At 39.1% G+C, this 19,308-nt stretch overlaps 1 protein-coding gene across 3 annotated transcripts in view; it reads left to right on the plus strand.

The window, feature by feature from the left end:
- Positions 1–19,308, plus strand: part of ANKHD1 (ankyrin repeat and KH domain containing 1) — a 117,604-nt gene that overhangs the window by 1,989 nt on the left and 96,307 nt on the right. For all 3 annotated transcript variants that reach the window (XM_076350085.1, XM_076350086.1, XM_076350087.1), the window contains exon 2: positions 13,411–13,564. In XM_076350085.1, the coding sequence (XP_076206200.1) occupies positions 13,411–13,564 (154 nt within the window). The remainder of the gene's footprint in view (positions 1–13,410; positions 13,565–19,308) is intronic.

Consider the following 19,308-nt stretch of genomic DNA (forward strand, 5'->3'; position numbering starts at 1 on the left):
AGTTCTGCTTTGAAAGCTTATCCCTTTTGAACCCGCCCCATTATTTAAAGGATGTGAAGATTGAACAGCTAAGGTGTTTACTAAGCACTCTATTGGTCTTTTGACTAATGGCAAGACAGCCTATTATAAATAATGTGTCTGGGAGGTTGGCATTGAGGTCAAAAAAACAAAGGTTCCCAAACAGCTGTTGAAGTAAAATTACTTGTTTGAAAAACATAGGAAAAGCTTTCTTATTTAAAATACATAATTTAAAAAAAAAAGTTGGAATTCAAACATTTGGAGATTTCCAGGACACACTTGAGGAGTTGGGCTAATCTCGAAGCTGAAATTGCCTGGGGAGCTCTTCTGTCTTGTGTTTCTGGTTGTGGAGAGTAACGTGGGGAAGAAGCATGGTGGGAAGGATGTGCCTCACATCTGTGCTGCCTTGCTAGACTACAGGGTATGGCTGGGAGGACCGAGTGAATTTTTTTCGAATTTTTTTTTCTTCTGTATATATGAGAACTAAAGAGGCACCTGTTGTCAGCGTTATTTTTTGTTGGTGTTTTTTGTATTTTTAACAAAGAAAAGGTAATTAAACTCCTGGGATGGAACATTGCAGTTCTTGAACAGCGCTGCTTTGAAAACCCAGTGACTGTTTGGACTGTGGTCTTGTGCCATGAGTCACTGATTTGGGTGTATGCCTTCAGCTATTACCAGTGAGTGGAATCACTGAGAACTAGAAGGGAGAATTAAAATAAATAAAGTGAGCGTTTGCCATGCTGCCTTGATCTGTACTCTTTTCTCTACTTTTGAAGTCAAAGATAGTGGTACCATATTCTGTAGGCTCTGCTGTGTGTCTGCAGTGGTATTTGGGTTTTGTATCCTTGTATTAGTCTGAGCTTAATATGCTAAAATAATTGGATTAGTCAAAATGGCAAATTAGGTAGAAAAGAAAATCATCAGGGAAGTGCGGGATGAAGAGTGTAATGAAGTATTTATCTAGAGAATGAAAAGAGCAATATATTTTAGCTTAACTTTTTTGAAAATATATTGCATTTCTTACATCAGATCTTCAAGTACTTTACAGTGGGAGTATTGTCCCCATTTTACAGGTGAAGACAGTGAAGAGAGTGTGCTGCATTTATCCTGCCTTGCAGAACTGGGAGGAAAATCAAAGCTTTCTGGTTTCCTAGCTCAGTGCCCGCTTGTGGTAGTCACCAGGCTGCTGGTTGGGAAACCAGGGACTGAGGTGGATCCCGTATAAATGAGTTGTATCAGGTCTGCAAGGTGAAATTTTAATGCAGCTGTATAGAATATTTTCTAGAATTACCAGTTAAAATTATCCCATGCAAATAGAAACAGTTGCAAGCTGAAGCACGCCTTTGGGCATGGAAGGAAGAGGCCAGGAGGCTTTGTGCTATTTCTGTGTAAAACAGAGGGTTTCCTGGGCGTTCGGGGAAAACTTTCACCACTGGTTGCAGTCTGAGAGATGAGGTGGTTTTGACCTCGGTGTAAATAGTTGCTTGGTTTGGACACAGCCTGCAACTTGTTTAGAGTGAGATTTTGGTGTAATTTTAAGTATATTACTACTACTCCTTGTGCATTTTTCTGGCACTTAAATTGGTGCCAAAGGCATGAGTATTAAACAGCCTCCTCCATACTAGTTGTGAAGCCTGTAGGTCAAGGTGAAGGCGTGCTGGCAGGGCGGTGATTAATAGTGCATGTATGTGAAGTCCATAGGGTCCTTGGTGGTTGAGGGCTTCTGGCCACAGAGCACGCAGGTTCTTACCAAAACCCGTCATGGCGGAAAACTGGGCTGTAGAAATAGAGAGTTGAAGCAAATGATAGATATGGCAGTGTTAGTGCTCGCAGGATTGTGCGTTTTTGCCGATCGCAATTTTACAACAGATTGCTGATCTGTTGTAAATCAAGAAGGAGAAGCCAGCTGTGCTGACAAAAGTAGCAGAGGATCTTGGAGCTCCCTTCAGTAAGTGGCTTTTGGTGGTGAGCGTCTCAATGTAGCAAGTCTCTTGTGTTCTGTAACACAGAGGGGTTTGGAGGCCTTCAGTGGCAACTGGAGCTCACCCACCCCTTGGCTATGGAGTCAACTCGGCTCCCGGCTTCCCTCTCCAGAGCAGGCTGCCTGCCTCCACCAGCTTGCCTTACTTAAGCCTGTACCTATTGCATAAGCCTCTGGGGATATTTACATAAAGCATAATTAAAAATCAGACATAACCTACCTCCTACAATGAGTAGAATTAATAGTCAAATGGCATGCACTCCAGATCAGTTCAGTACTTGGAGATTTTGTCTGCGGCTTAATAATTTTTTTTCCTTTCACAAATCCAAGGTCTCTTAATTTTTAAACTGGGTTTTGAATTCAGAGTAAATACTTCGGTAGTTTGTTTTAAATTGGCAGTGTGATCTATTAAAGTCATTGCTATGTCAGTGAACCTTCTTAACATGGCACTGCTTCTTAAATGGTATACACAATATATCTTTGACTTCTGACATTAATTTAATGCTTACACATTTTAGTTTCCTGTATTATCTTTGAATAATGTAAATAGCATTTTCTCAACCATAAGGAATAGAAATTCAAAAAGTTGATGCAAATTAAGGTATTTAACATTAGGCAGAAAAGCCTTTTCTCTGGAAAAAATCAAGTTTCAGTTTAGCAGTTGATGGTTTTTCTTATTTTGACTAGTGCTTTCAAAGTTGAGGAAGTAAGAGGTGGAACAAAATGGAAAATTTTCTTCAAGAATTATTCACTGATTAGAAAACATTGAGTGATAATGCGTTCAGGTTTCTTAAGGATGCAGAGCACCATTTAGTAGGGTGTTCATTAATGCCCAGCCTGATCAGGCATCTAATTCTTGGAAAAATCTTGGTAAGTATCTCAGTAACTTTGAAATTCTGGTCTGTGGTAGCTAGAAACAATCTGTCTAGTTATGTTTAATACTCACTATTCAATAACACTTTAAAATGAACTGATTTCTAAAGTTTCTTGCAGAACTCTAGTTTCCCTTCAGTGCAGCTTGACCCAGTTGAGTACATGACCTAAAATAAATGTCAGCAACCGTTTTCTAATGATAGGTGTAGAAAGTAAAGATGTGAAATACTACTGTATAATTATATAAATATGCAGTGCAACCCCTTGGTAAGGAGAGATTTACCAAATTTAGCAGAACATGTATATTTAGTTACAAATTTGCACATAGGTTTCACCAGTCAACTAGTTACAGTCTGAGGGGGGAAGGGTTCATTTGAGCATTATCGCAAGGCAAGACTACAGCTGGTGAATCACGAGTCCTTGTGTTCTGATTTAAATTGGGGCTACCCAGCTGCTCCCATGTGGGCTTGGTATTGGGATGCTCTCCTCTCTCCTTTCCTCATCTCAGAGGATCCTGAAATACAGCTGTAAGGACAGCTGGATGATGCTGTTGCAACACTGTCCTGTGCTTAGAGCTCAAACCATCCCTGCGACATTCACTTAAAAGAAGGGTAGGTGTGGAGGGAAGGGGAGTATAAAGGCACTCCTTTTTCTGTGCACACATGTGGCCTGGCTTTTAAAACTGGGAGCAGCAACATTACTGAATCGGCATGCTTGTTGAAGGAGTTCAAAACTGGGGTTTAGACCCTGCAGGTGAGGAGGCTGCATAGCTTTGATCTTAGTAGGTCATTTTGAGTTCTTGTGACATATATGAAGATACCTTACAAGTATTAAGCTGTTGTCGGGGGGTAAAAGTGACTCTCAGATTTAAAACTGAGTCAAGTCTGATTTATATGGAGAAAGGAACCTTTCTTGGATTTGTTTCCCAATTAAAAGTTACAGAAGTTATTTTTCTTGCTTCTTTATCTTGTTTGAGGACTATTTGCAGGACTTGGTGTATAAGTTAAGCTCTGAATCCTCAGTCTTCAGTAGGGTGCTTACATTTTCCTTCTGTGGATACTTTCTTTCCTAACAGCAGCCCATGTACACATTGCAAATACCATCTAAAGTCCTCATGTAAACCTTTTCTACCTAGTGGGAATGTCCATGTGAGGAATAGGATGCTGTAAGTAAAAATTCAGAAATCAGTAATTTGTTCAAGTACCTTTGTAAATTTAGGAAGTTTTTGAAAAGTGCCTGGCCTCAGGGGTTATCTTAAATAGAAACTTTCTCATTGATACCTCGTATGACCTTGGTCTTCTATGATAAACTGAAGATCAGTTTAACTTTCAAATGATATAAATACTGGTTTTTGTAGCAACCTTGTTACTGCAGTCTATGTTATAAAACCATGCTGCCTCTGAATAAGAGGGGAAAAAATGGGTACAGGTGAATTAATATTTAGATTTAAGGGTTCATTTAGTTAGGATGATATGCGTGTCTGAGCTCTAACCTCTTGGTATACCTCATTAACAGATGGTTTATGTATTTTTTTTCCCCTGACAACTAGCCCTCCCTGTTTGTTGTGAAGGTGCAGAGGTCTCATTTTGCATATTTTTGGAGGAATGCTGAGCAAGTGAAATGTATGGAAATGCATCCTATCAGAGGATAATGTCTTCCTTTTACTCTTACAACTCATTACTTAAGAATATTTTCTTAGGTAACGTTGATTATTTGAAAGTTTCATAAAATACTAGAAAATTTTCTCAATTTTTGCAGTATTGTGCATCTTCTGTTCAAATGCGTGTAGAAAACACTTATTACCATAAAACATAAATAAAAGAATTGGTCCTGTGCTGGATCCTATTACTTCTTAATTGCTTTTCATGGGATGAGACTACTTACTCATTTTTGCCTTTTGCTTTTAAGAGGGGCTCATGCAGAGTTTTTTTTCAAACTTTTCATCTTTAGCTCTTCCAAAGCATCCCAGGATCTGAAGGAAAAGTGTCCTAGACTGAGAGGGGTTACTCGTGGTTGAGTTACTATGTCGTGTTTGTCAGAATGCTGGTGGTAGGTGAGAAGGAACGTGTGTGGCTGGCTCTTCTGACCAGAGGAGGTTTTGAAAGCTACCTAACTCTATACCTGTCCTGCAGGAAAAATTATTCCCTATTTGTCGAGTAAAGAAATGGATGTTTTACTGGCTGATGAACAGTGGGCCAACTGAAAAGCATCTGTCTGGTTGTTCTAATGTTTCATGGGCGTTAAGTTTCAGCTAGGTCCATAAGTTATTCTCATTTGCCTTCAGTAAAACATAAGCGATTACTAATTAACTAAGATTTTCTTTTAGGAAAATCTCTAACCCTGTTGAACTCTTCCCTTTCCAAAACCATGAATAAAACTAATGGTGTCACGTGGCGGGTAGGTAGTAGTAAATCAGTCGTATTTCAAACCAAGGGAAAAGAGGAGGTCAGCTTTCAGAGCTGAATGGTCTGCTTCCGAGCCGTGTTCCTTGATCATGGTGGCTTCAGAGCATCGCCCGTTCGGAGCATGTGTTCATCCACAGCGTGACAAGGTAGCCAGGGGAAAAGGGAGTCTATGAAGTGGGTGCTTAACTTTTAGCATTTGTTAGGGTAAACTCAATACCTTACATAAATGTACATCTTTTCATTGTTTTTCTAAAATAGTTGCATTTTAAAGCCCTTTTTACTGGTACATCTTGAATTTTCACTGGGTCATATTTTAGATAGGGATCTCTGCTGTGTTATTCATTACGATAGTTTCTTTTAAATGGCTAACTGATGGATCAGTAGTTACATTATGGTTTTTGCTGGTTTTGCAGTAGTAAAGCACGCACAAACCTTTTTATACAGGCGTTGAAAAAATAGCTACCACTGGCCTCAGCTCTGAGAATAGCAGAAAGCCCAGTATGATTTTCAGTTTGGTATAAGCCTCTAGATAACTTAATTAGTCACTTTAAAAGCTGAGACTCCTTTTTGTCTGAAACATATAGGTTGGCCTGGGAACAGATTATTGAATTACTAGACTGGGCTACATTCATCGGATCCACTTGTATTATTTTTTTGAGCACTGTGTCCCTTTGGAGATCTTAAAAGGTCATAACTAAGAAGGTGACTTAGAATACTTGCCATCTTGGATGGGTGTGAGCTTTTACATCAGCAAACAAATGCATTTGTTCATCCTGTTCTGAAGTTTATTTCACTTTGTTTTAATGCCTGGGGTTTAACGCTTGAGCAAGGATCCCACCCTGAAAGCCCTGGCTAAATTGATGCAACAATCCTGTTTTATATTCTAATGGACCAGAATATTGAGTTACACCTGCTGTTTCTTGGTTTTAGGTGAGGAAAGAAGAGGGGCTATTTCTGCAGGATTATTAGATAGAAAAAACAGGGGGCAGGAGGGAACCTTAAAGCACATGGAGAAGATGGACCACTGAAAACATGATTTAGAGTGGACTGAGATAGAATACGTGAAAATAAGGAGTGCATAGCGTAAGTGATGCTTATTTTAGGAAGGTTTACTGGTCTCCATTCAATGGTTTTCTTCAGTATGAAGACTCTACATGTCAAGAACAGGCACTTGATTTACTGGATTTCATGTGAATTTTTAATATACTTCAGTTGTCAGTTCCAGTTCTGTAAATGGCAGCTCCTTGCTGCAAAAGATTCTCTTGTACATCAGGAAAACTTAGTCATAATTATTTTTGTTTATCAAACATCGAATATGTTGCAGGCTGGTTTTTAACAGTTTTTTTTTTTTTGTTACTAGTGACTGAAGTGAGTAATGCTTTCTTTTCTGCTATACAGAGAAACTTTTTAATGTTGTCAGCCTCTTGTACCAAGAGGACTCAACCTGTGTGTTCTGTGGCTTAGTTTTTTTAAGGGTTAACTGGGGGTGCAGTTATGTCTTGGGCTTATTGTTGTGGAACAGTGTTTTAATAAAAATTGAGATTTCTTGTTTGTGTAAGAACCATAAATCAGACAGCTCTGTCCAGAGGCATGTGATAAGGTGTAGTTTGTAGTATTCAAAACTACTTAAGTTGGCATAAGGATATCTAGTGTCAGTTGATTACTTAAGAGAGAAATTATGTAAGTGGTTAAATTTACGTGAACCATTTGACAGACACTTGCTCATGAATGCCTGCTTATGCGTTTAGTATTAGTGCAAGAAAATGGAAAACCCAGGCTCAAATCTCTGGCATGGAAGAGTACTCCCATAAAACATTAATTCTGATTTATTGTTTTATCTGCATGTTTCAAATACTAGCCATAATTTTGAGAATTGACTAGTGTCTTCGGGTGCCAGGCTTGAGATCCTTTGATGGGGCTGGCCTGAGCAGAGAGGAGCTGGCACACAAATGTCAGGCCTCTGTCATTGCTGGTTGTCTCACCCATCGTTTTAGTCAGCTTAAATTAATGCTGAGATCAGTTTGAGTGGGTGCTAACACATCAAGAACATACAGCACGGTTTTGTACATGAATGTCAGACTTCTGGACCTCGCTGTGTGTGAGGCGCTTTCCTTGTCTCCAGTGACAAAGCATAAAGTTGTGTCCATCTTTATTTACATTGTATCTATAGCAGCGTTTGCAAAATGAACCTGTGTTTTGAAATGAACTTATTACAGCCCAGATCCTGTAGCTGCTTGTTTCATTATGTGATAATTGCTTAATATATATTGGAATAAAGACTGTCCTTTAAGATAATCCTGCCTTAAGTTAGTCAACTTCCTATTGTAATTGGAGCTAAATAGATTTGCACCCCTCCTCTCCCCCACCCTCCCGATCTAATTTACTGCCTACAAAACTGTTGTTGTAGACTGCTAAGCTAAGGCCGTGTGCAGGTACTAACAGCTCCGCTTAAATGTGGGGGGCAGGCGGGTTTGTAGCCTCGCAGGGAGCTGAGCTGATCTAATGGCTTGCTATTCCCAGAAGAATGATGTTCCAGCTTAGCAGACCCCTTTGTAAGTCCATGAAATTCAGTAAAGTGGTAGAAAATTATTTGCTCCCTTCCCCCCCCCCGAGTTTTCTCCCTTTTTGATGTGTTAAATCAACCCATGAAAGTGTCTGATAGCTGCCTGACTTGTCACAAGATGAGCAGTGACTGGAAATGATGCTTCAGATACTTTATGCTTTTCTCTATTGAGGTGGCGATGTCCCCAAGCAACTCCCCCGGGTTGTTAGGATGCTTTGTAATTGCAAGATCTGTAGGGCCAGCACTGGAAGATGATTTCTTGGTGATTCACAGATCTTAGTGGCTTCTGTCTTCTTGGGCTGAAACCTTTTTTTTTTATTGAAGAAACAGGTTTGAACTGTAATTTCTGAAGATGAACAGAGTGGGTATAGTCTTATGTCATTAATTATGCCTGAATTATTATTTACATTGATTATATGTTGTTCCTATGTACTGACTCTGAAGTACTTCTCTGAAATGTTTCTTTTCTTTCTCTAGCTTTGAAGTGCCAAGAAAGGGCAGTGTACTGAGGTCCCACTGAAAGGTTTTGTGAAAATACCTGCATTTGTGTGTGTGGTTTTTCCTTTTCCTTTTACCCCATCTTTTGAAACTGAAACAGTAATGCCAGGAGGATACCTTAAGTAGGTGCAAAAATGTTTGACTGGCACGGCTGGGTTGGGGGAGGGGGGGGCAGTGTTGAAAAGTACATATTAAGGTAACCCAAAGTCAGGCCTTTTGCTGGTGTGAAGAGTCCACACCAGGGGCGTAGTGGTGCACTTGTCACAGGAAGCTCCTAAGAGTGCCATGTCAGTGACAAAGTCCTTCACTTTATCCTTGGAATAATTATTTTTAATAGTTTTGAAGCTGACATCCTTTATATGTGGAATTTAAAGGGGTTTGATGTCAAATTTGAAATACAAACTCATTTTCAGTCTTCATTTAGTGTTATGGTATCTGATGTCCTCCCCGTATTCCCCAAAACTTCTAGAGCAGGATTACAAGTAGTAATCAGATATTGGCATGCAGTGTAATAAAGGACATGACAACATAAACTGTCAGAGGCTGGGTTTATCAGACAAAACCACATCATCTTCCTAGTGTGATCCTAATACAGTGTTGCACATCTTGTTAATTATGGAATGAAAATAGTTTAAATGTGGATGATCTATTTCAGCTTCATAGGCATGAACTTTCAGCCTGATCTATAGGCCTATATTAGCCTTAAGGAAGCCAAGGTCCCTGTGCATATATTCAGATGTATTTAGACATAAGTCCAAATGGAATTGTTATAGAAATAATTAGGAAGGGTTACCTAACACAAAAGAGAGAATCAGGTAGTCGTTTATTTGCATAATAAATCGAAGTTTAGGAGTCCCAGTCAAGGGCTTGGGTCCTTCTTATTTGTAGACACTCCACAAACACAGAGGAAGGAGCATTGTTACCCCAGAAAAGTGTTCCCAGCTCAGGGTGTACATGGAAAATGCACGCTTAAGGGAATTATTTAATAGCAGCTTTCTCTTTCCTATCAACGCTTTTTGTAAAGATAGTCTTCCCAGAGGTACTAGTTTGGCACAAATGGAAGGAGAAGGTAGAACGGGCCCTCTCTGCTGCTGCCCTTGCCTGCAGTAGGAGGAGGAGAGAATGGTGCTGGTACAGCTACAACAGGAGGCTTTTCCATCGTCTGTAGCCTGTGTCAGTAATGGGCTATTTGTGAGCAGGTCCGGGCTATTCTGGGACAAGTACTTTTTTGCAGTAATGCAATGTAGGAAAGATCAGTTTAGACTTAATATTAGAAATGTGTTTCTAACCCTGTATGTCATTGCCCATCTTGCAAGAATTGCTAGTGTTAGTCCTGATGTTAATGCTTGCAAAGTTGCCTTTACATACCCCTGACCTGAGGTAAACTCAATCATGGTATTAACATATAAATACTGATGTAGTTGAGTCCAAATAGCTGTGAATGTAGCTGCTATGGAGGGAGGAACCAGTGGTGTAACTGGATCTGCAGAGCTGTGAGGCTGCTGCAGTCCTTGGCAGAACTTCAGGAAAGGTCCGTCATTCCTGTGGATGAGCATGAAACGCGGCGATGTAGTTGAGTGCGCTGATGTTCAGTGCCCTGTCCTCAGGTCCCATGCAGCTAGCAGCTTTTTTGGTTTTTGATTGGGAATTATTCCTAGTTGCAATTGTTTTAGCAGTTAGAACAATGTCTTGAATCCATGTGTTCTTAATGAGCCTTACCAAGTAAGATGCTTATTAACTGCCCAAAGCAGCTCGCAAAATAATCCAAAAATAGCACAGTGAGTGGTTACTCTATCACTTTGCTACAGATCTGATTAGGATAGAGCAGAGTGCCTAAATTTTGCAACGTGAGCAGTGTATTAAGTCTTCTAGGAATGCTAACATGAAATCTGGTGTGTTTTGTTTTCTTTAATGAAGTTTATTTTTTGCTTAAAAAGTAAAATTTGCTTGATATATTTGGGGTAGTTTGATTTTTTTTTAAATTATTATTAGTATTATTGTTAGTATATGATCATTGCAGGTCAAGTCACAAGAGACATCTGGTTGATTAGGTAATTTCTTACTCTGCTATTAGCAATAAGGTATCCAACTGTTCATCCTCTCTAGCCTTGTCTTAGTGTGTGAGAAACTGCATCGATTTACAGAAATGTCAGACGTTCTGACTTGAAAATGCATCGAAACTTGTTCTGGGAGACTGGCAATGGTACAGCTATTTTAACATTTTGCATATGGATTTTCAGTATTTTCACACTTAAGTTATATTTGTATTGTGGCTATGTTATTAAGCTCTTACTAAAAATCAAAACAAAAACTAAAAATTGATGCTCAACATGTGCAGAAATAATGAAAGCAGCTGCCTTTTCTTGCTGTAATATAAAACTAAGATGAACATACTGTATATGAAGCAAGATTTTTGTGTGAGACTTTAAATGTGCGAGGTCTCTGGAAGTACAGTTGCAAACCTAAAGAAGAGCTGAAAGGCAGTAGGAGTTGCAGAGTGGTGAAAAGAACAGACTGCACCAATACTACACAGCTTGTACCCTGTGTAAAAGCTGTATCTGTAATTCACTTTAAGTAGTGTTTGCATAATCAGTGCATACTTAAAAAGACTTTTTTAGAGGTTCCTGTAAGCAAAATGTACTTCCTGTTGGGGGGAGAGAGCGAAGTTCCTCGCAAGTTGGTAGAGTATTTGTAAATGGTGAATTAACACTGATTTAGGTTCAAGAGGTGTATTGTTGCAGGTAATGTCCTGTGAGTACATACAAGTGAGCTTGGGGTGGCAGCAGTCGAGGAGAAAACGGTCCATATCTTTACTGAAGTGTCAAAAAATGAAGTTTTAAAACTCGCGGTGGGACAGCTTCTGGAAGGCTGATGCAAGGCTGATGTGCTTACCTTTGCCTGGGTGTTGTCAGGCTGTTCCTGAGGCTGAAAGTGAAGGCTTGCCAGAAGGCACTTTGAACGCTCTGCAGTATTTCTTGTTCATAAGTGCAGTTGCTTCAGTGGTGGGTAGCGTTTTTACCCCTTTTGCATGTCTCCAAAAGGGAGGACTGCTGTTAAATTTAGTGGTGTAATTGAAAAAGAAAAAAAAAAAGTCCATTAGTATGTAATAAAATTTCTTGCATGTAGTTCTCAACTCTATATAACGAACAGTCACTTATGCACACAGTGGGATTTTTCTACTGGTCACCAGGTCACACAAACATTGTTGCGATAGGAATAATATGTCTAATATATTGGTGAGGCAGAGTGCCTTGTGTAGTCTCGGGGGAGAGAATGAAAAACCCTAAGTACTCCTGTAGATAAGGGTGAATTTTTCCAGAAGTAAGTTTTGCATCAGAGCTTATGCCAGCAGGGAGTCCTTAAGCTGGCTAGATGGACGTAACCTGGAATTTGAGTTCTGCAGAGAGGAATCTTACTGTAGGGATACATTTTGCTGTGAGTTGTAAATAGCTGCTCTTTGTAGTAAAAATGTGTATCACTGGTTTAGGTCACTAATTTTCTGCTCCTTTAATGCTCAACTCTTTCTCACAGTGACAGTTCTCTTATTTTAGGACCGTTGTCTGGACTAATCTAGAAATCTTGCTTCTTCAAGCCCTAAATCATAGCCTGCTGTCTTAGCTTTAATATTTGTGCCTTGGCACACAAGATATAATACCTATAAACTAGCCAATATCATGCATATCCACTGAGATGTGGAACTCATGTTCTGTGTTCCTAAAAGCCACTCTTTCTCCCTGATGCCCATTGCATTCGTATGTTAACACTGCATTTCACTGGGCACCCACGAATTGGCTTGGACACCAGGGGATAATGTTACAGAATATTTACATATCAAAAAGAGGAAGAAATTAACCAAGTTGCTCTTAAATAGCAGTGCTCTATGGAGCTCTCCGGACTCACCTTAACATTCTTTGCACAATGGGACACTTAAGTTTGCAGATGGCCTGATTTTTTTTTTTTTGGAAATATAAACTATCCCTTTCTTAAGGTGTTGTGGGGTGTTGTGTGATAGGGCTGAATATGATGATAGTTTACTGCTGGCGTGAGAAAGATGGGGGAAGTATTAGGGGCAAACAGAGAAAGGAAGATGAGACTGGGGCATGAAGTGGGAAAGGGCAGCAATGGTTGTATAATGAGCGTGTCTCATTTCTATGGCATTTTTAAGGCGCTGATAGTGTTGAACAGGTAACATCTAATTATGAAATAGTGTTTTTATCTTAAAATATTACTGAAAATAGAGGAAATTATGTCTGAACGTGGGACAGATTCTGAAATGTTCTGCTCTCATTAGAGTATGAGTCAGGTATCCTCCTTGTTTACTCTGGCAAGCTGTCATAAAACTACAGTGTGTTATGTTGAGTAATTCCATGAGCTTGTATTTGGAGATCATGTGGGCCACTGGTGGGGACAGCATTATTGCTGTTCAGTTGGAATACCTGCTTGCTTAATGGTTCTACGTATCTGTTGTCTAGAAAACATTAATGACGGGTAATACTAAGTGCCAGCTTGGATACAGATGTTTTCGTTTTGAATTTTAGTCAACTGTCATGTTTCTACTCAAAACAAACAAAATCCTTGTGCTACATTAGTTGAAATTACTTTTAAAGTAGAACTGAAAGGCATCTCGGGAAACCATTCAGTCCTTCCCTGGCTCTCGGATAGGTTCAGCTATACCAAAGTCATTACCGACAGCTTTATTTTAATAACAAGGTAGACAGACTTCTGGTGACAAAGATGCTACAGCCTCTTGTGGCAGTCTGTTTTGGGGGTTAACTGTCCAAACATGCATAACATTTTTTCAATATTTAATCTGAGTTTCCCGTGCTATAGTTTAAGATCTTGTTGATTGTAATTTTTACAATAATCTGTTTTTCGTGTAGCGTTTTTTCTTTTTTGATTTCAACTACCTTTTCAGTGAGTTGACCAGATGATTTTTATGGTTGTCCTATAATCTGTACAGTTAAAACATGATTATGATCGTACATTTAAATTATTTTGTGTTTTTTCTAATATTTTAGTTTTAGTATAAAGCTTCAAAAATGGTAAAATTATTTTTCTAATTTGGCAAACAGGTTGAATCATTTATTTTGGACCAAGAAGATCTTGATAACCCAGTACTTAAAACCACGTCGGAGTTATTCTTATCGAGTGCTGCAGAAGGTGCGGACTTGAGAACTGTGGATCCAGAAACACAAGCAAGACTAGAAGCCTTACTGGAAGCAGCAGGTACATTCTTTGTATAGTTTTTTTCTGAACCTAACTTGCACACAGATCTGGCAACCTGTAAATTTTGACCCTAGTCAAATATTCACAAGTCTGGAAATTTACCATGATGATAGGGAGCAGAAAATGGAAAACAAGCTCATAATTCTTAACAGGTGTTGAGGTTTGCTTGGTCCACTCTTTCTGTACATATAAAGTTAGAAAAGTTAGTTTGAATTAAATGGTATTTCATTGATCAGATGAGATTACATGTGTTACCAGAGGGAGGATTAAAGGGGAGAGGATGGAAGGAAGTAGACTTGCTAAAATGACATTTTTTTCTGCTGCTTTGGTCAATATATAGTTATTAATTCATTACTCCAGAAATTTACAGGTGAAATACTTGCTTCTCTGTTTTGACTTTCACAAAAATATTTTCCATTCTGTAGTTCTGAGATGATTGTTGGAAAATACATATTTAATGTTCATGTTTTGGAACTAGACTAGATGAACATAGTGCCACTACATTGGTTACTTTTATAGTGGAAGCTTGACTAATATAAGTCTTTCTAAGGTTTGTGACTCAGGTGTTTGCAATGGATTTGGAAATTATTTGTCAGTTTCAAAATTCCAAGGACAAAAAGACGTAAAAACCCTGCTTTGAAACAAACCCTGTTTCATCATTATGGGTGCATACTCAGACTAGTAGTAGTGTGCTGAAATTGGAGTTTTCGGACTTTAGCTTTGAACACACTTAAGAGCTAGATAAAATAGCATTTATTTGCAGGTGTTTAGATGTAAAGCTATGTACAGTCTTAAAGGAGACCTTCATTCTGAGGAAGCAAAGGGAGCAAGGGACTCGGGCTTCGGGCTCTCTTTGCATTTTGAATTTGAAAAAAACCCAGCTTACAGCATAGCATAGCTTTTGTCAGCAGAAAGTTGCAGCAGCCTAATTAAAGGTGGTCCCCTAAAATTATTCTAACCTGCTATAACTCTTGGGGACCAAACTTTGCTTTGCAGGGAAGATAGTGTCTGGAGTATCCCAGAAATAGTCTAACAGAATTTGAATAATCTGATCCCTTTTTAAGCACTTTTTAAAATGAGAATCAGTTGCAGTTTCTCTCGTGTACCTGATGACTGGTGTGTCCTAAAACTGCTAGCTTGATAAGTTGTCAGTGGAGATGTCTGATGGCTAATGTTATGAGGGCAGTCGATCTCTGAGGGTATGTGCTTACATCTAGGGTTGCAGTGTTCAAAATGATTTCACGGTATTTAACAAATCTAGGAGGTACCATTGCTTCTTGTAATGCCTGCGAGAATGCTTTCTTTAGATTTCTAAACAGTAGTTGGCCACTTGTCCGCAGGATTAGATGATTCGTTTTCAATCTGAGGTTTCCCTGCTTTGATTCCCCAATGGTTTGTTTTTAATCTGAGGTTTCCATGCTTTGATTCCCAGAGTGCTTGGAGTAGGGACGTAGAAAATGAGCAGAACAGAAGGGATCTGGAAAGAAGAGCAAATCAAAAAAAGAGTGCTTTTGTTTGGGGGCTCCATCTCCCTCTCTCAAAAGACTGGACAAAATTAATGCCACTTGATGAATGTGTGAGAGCAAAAGACTGAAAACGCTCTTGAGAAAGTCCTCTAGTTAAGCAGTACTTGTCTTTCCCACTGTGAATTTGAACACTAAAAATATCATTAGGCTAACCTAAAGGAGACACTGAGAATCTGGTAGTTTTAATAAAAGCCATAATTTGAAAGTGACTGAAAAAGAAGCTAGTGTTTCCGGGAGATGTTGTAATATCTTCCCTAGATTTCTCTGGCTGGTTTGGCTGAAAATACCCTTTCTAACCTTAAGTGAGCCTCTAGGTTTCCATCATGGGAACAAACAAACTGGCCTGGTGTTGGGACTTTGTATTGTTTTGCAGTTTGGCAAAAGCAAGTGATTTCTCCTGTTACTTTAGTCCCCAGCATTAAGGTTAGCTTGCAAAAGTAGATGGCAGAACTATTGCTCGAATAAGTAGTTTAGCTACGGCCTTGTATGAGGTGGTTTCCAGGGTAGCTTGGTCTTTGTTGTGATGATCCCCTCTCCTGTGGGAGGCTTGATCCTAACTTACAACCTAGAGGAAAATTGGTCTTGCATTTAGTGTCTCAGATTTCTTAGGGTTTTTCACATGCAGGGTTCGTGGCTGTGTCATTAGGATCTTAATGAGTATGACTTGCAAAACTGGTTTTGCTCATTCTTCATGAATCCTTTAATGCTCAGATCTCACATGGACATGCTGTTTATTAATTCTGGAAGGTAAGTTCTAGCAACTGCAGTCAGGTGGGATGTTCTTCTTCAGTTTGCTTATGCAGAAGTGGTTTTCAACCATTGCATTCTTTAAGATTTGTGGGTGTTTTGTTTTTTAAGTAGCTGTCTTGATTTGAGAGCCAGTTAGGCCTGCATATGCAAGTGTAGAGGCCAGAGAGTAGTTGAACTGCTTAAAAATGTTTCTATACATTGTATTTGCCCATCATAAGTGTGCTGGATATTTTTTTTGCAGTTCAGCTTGTTTATTCTGTTTCCAAGAGGACTTAAAATATTTTGTGGCTTTGGATGCCGAGGGTGACAACCTTAAGGAGAATTTCTAGCAAGAGGGTTGTGCCTCACCCCCCTTAACATAGCAGCAAGTATACACATACGTACATATCCACGTGCACACAAACAGTGGTTAGAGGTTAGATTCTGTATGTTTACTAGGTCCTCTGAAAACCTGGCTGATTAGCTTTAGTTTGGACAACGATACTTCCTTCTGTAATCTGTTAAAGCAAAGCACAGGCACTTTGTTAATGAACAGCTGTCTTTAAACAGTGATTGTATTATTTTACAAAAAAACTAGTTTTACGTTCTGAAGACTGAGAGACTTCACTGTTCTATGAATGTCATAAATATGAGTTGTTTTCATCTTCAGAAATTGAGGATAAATTAAAACAATTGAATCCTGTTCTTTGGGAACTTATCCTAAACAAACCAAGTCTTTTGTATACCTTCCTTCAGTTTGACTCCTAGTAGCAAAGAAGGGATTATAGGTAAAATAACCTATGGAAAGAGAACCGTACTGTTTGGAGATGTTTCTGTTTTTCAGACTGTAATTAAACAGATTCTTAGTATTCTGACAGTGGATTCATGTTCTGCACTAGAAACACTCAGTTCCACTGTTAATTAGGGTACCGTTGATTTCTTAAAATAATATTCCAGCTATGAAGAATCATGGTTCTTCTGTGGGCCTTCAGTAAGGTTGCCTATTAAATTTCCTTTTTAGGGACTTTCCTTTTTAGTTGACTGCTGGAGGATGAGAGCTCTTTGCTGCTGTGAATGAATGGTTATAGCGTTCAGAGCTCTGGCTCTTCCTGGCGGGTTCCTCAGTGGGTCCCTCAACGCACATTCTTAAAAGGGCAAACTCACCTCCAAAGAGTTGGGGAAAGTTTGACAGGTTAAAGCCGTTTCATTTTCTGGTCCTGCCTTTTATAGGCATCAGGAAGGGAAAATGACTTGCTTTTGTAGTGCAGTCCTCTTTTTGGAGTACAGGTTGTTTCTTAAAGAGGATAGAGAAAGGTGTTGGTTGAAGTGTGTGGCCAAATACAAATCCCAGATGCCCATTTGGTCTATTCTGCACCCAAAACACAGAATTCCACAGAAAGTTGTAAAATGTCAAAATGTTAATCCCTGCAGTTAAAATACCCTGTTCATAGTGTTTCAGCATGGTTTTGCTGAGTTTTCTAGGAAGTGACGTAGAACGTTACTGAACTGATTTTTAAATTGAGAAAATAGCTTGGGTGCCTATATCCTTACCAGCAGATCTTTTGAGCATGTTCCTTCTCAATCTGAACATTGAAGCACTTTGACAATGAAGCATCAAAAAATAGATGCAGAAGAAAGTGGTAAAAAACCTCTTTGTCTAGCATTGGAGCACTTGGTATTCCTGTTGAGTATCTACACAAGGAGGAGTCTTGTTTGCAGTGAGTTCTTCAGAAGTCCTACTATTGTTTATAAGAGGCTTGTGAGGAAAATCAGAGTATTTTGGAGAGGAGCCATGTTCAGCCAAGGGTTTGCTTAATGAAACAGATGTGAGTAGTCCATCCTTATGTTGAAACAGGGAGCAGAGTTATATACATCCTTCTTTTCTGTTGGAATAAAAGATTAAAGGTGACTAGAGTCCCTCACATAGATGGCTTGGTGTATTTGAGACTCCAAAGTCGCACTGCATTTAATCATTTGAAAGTGGTGAAAGAGAAATCTAGTTTTAATAACAAGTGTCTGTTAATACGTGGTGAATTTCAGTAGTTGATTCAGGCATGAGGGCCTGATACTGCTCGTTGGAAAGCTGGTAGGATGAAGTGGGGGGCAGAACAGGTTGTGTATTCTGGAACCAGGCGAGGCAAAAAGTGGAAGTAATCACCTACTTAGTGGAAATACAGAACACAGGTCAAAATATGAATGGGCCCAGATAAAATCTGCCTGCTTTAGGATAGACTGAAAGGATAGAGTGAGATTCAGCAATTGTAAAATTGAATGCTTTCCAATGTGTGTATGTGTATCTCTATATTTACCCAGTTGCCAAGCTGTTGACCAAACAAGCTTTTTCGTGTGTGTGATGTGACCAAACCCATTCATTATTCACTAACAGCAAGGGGTTTTTTGATTAAAATAAAATAAATTACATTTGTTTTCCCCAACATTAGAGGGCTTGAATGTGACAAGATAGACCTGTGATCCAGCACTACCAGGGAGCGAGCTGTGGTCTACCAGAACAGTTCAAAAGATGCACAGCTTGCTTTCATCCTGCATCCGGGAGACCCCTTGGAAAGTGTCAGAGACTAGGCTAGACAAATTCTTTGATCATGTTGTTTATGATCAATAAGATTCATGTGTGGACCTGGTGTTTCTTTTCTTAGGGCTGCTGAGTAACTTGTGATTTAAATGGAGGCGGGCACCTAATCCATTAGAAACTTCACTTCTGAAGGGTTATCCAAACTCCACTTCAAACTGTAGAAGTTGAGGGCTGCAAAAAATGGATGATTCATGTTTGTCAATTTAATGGCTGCACCTCTGTGCTCGTGGAATGTAACAAATACATTTCTAGATCTGTATCTCTGTTCTTGAATAAAAAAGAAAAATGGAGTCTTTATTGGGGGGAATCCGAGAGGGGATTGCTGGAATTTGAGCAAAGATGGAACTTCATTGTAAAAATGTAGCAATATCAAATTTGAAGTGTGTTTAGCTGCCTTCAACATGGCAAAAGCCTTACCTTAGTCCAACTATTTTGACTGTTTTTTTTTAAAAAAAAAGAGGCTTTTCACCCTAATTTGATCTGATCTGAAATACTTGGTGTTATTTGGATGCAGTATACGGATCAAATAAGAGAAACAGTTTTCATTAAGAAGGTTCAAATAGGCTTCATTCTAGGCGTTTCTTTAGAGATCAAAGCTGTGCTATTACTAAAATCACCACTGTCTTGTTAACTGGAAAACTTGCCTTTTGGGATACTGGCACATTACAGTGACTTGCTCATTTTCTTTCTTTACCATCTAAAGATTCAGAGTGGGAAGGAATATATGGTATGTGAAACGTACAGATGTGTTGTGCTTTTGAGTAAGTTGGATAAACGGTCTGAATTTTGTGCATGTAATTGAATTATTAATGTTATATTTCTCTGAGGTTTTGCATGATTTAAATATTTTTTTCTAATCTTGTAGGCTTTTAGATTAGAAAAAGTCTAGTCTAATCCTG

Source organism: Aptenodytes patagonicus, chromosome 12 (assembly GCF_965638725.1).
Source record: "Aptenodytes patagonicus chromosome 12, bAptPat1.pri.cur, whole genome shotgun sequence".
NCBI lineage: Eukaryota > Metazoa > Chordata > Aves > Sphenisciformes > Spheniscidae > Aptenodytes > Aptenodytes patagonicus.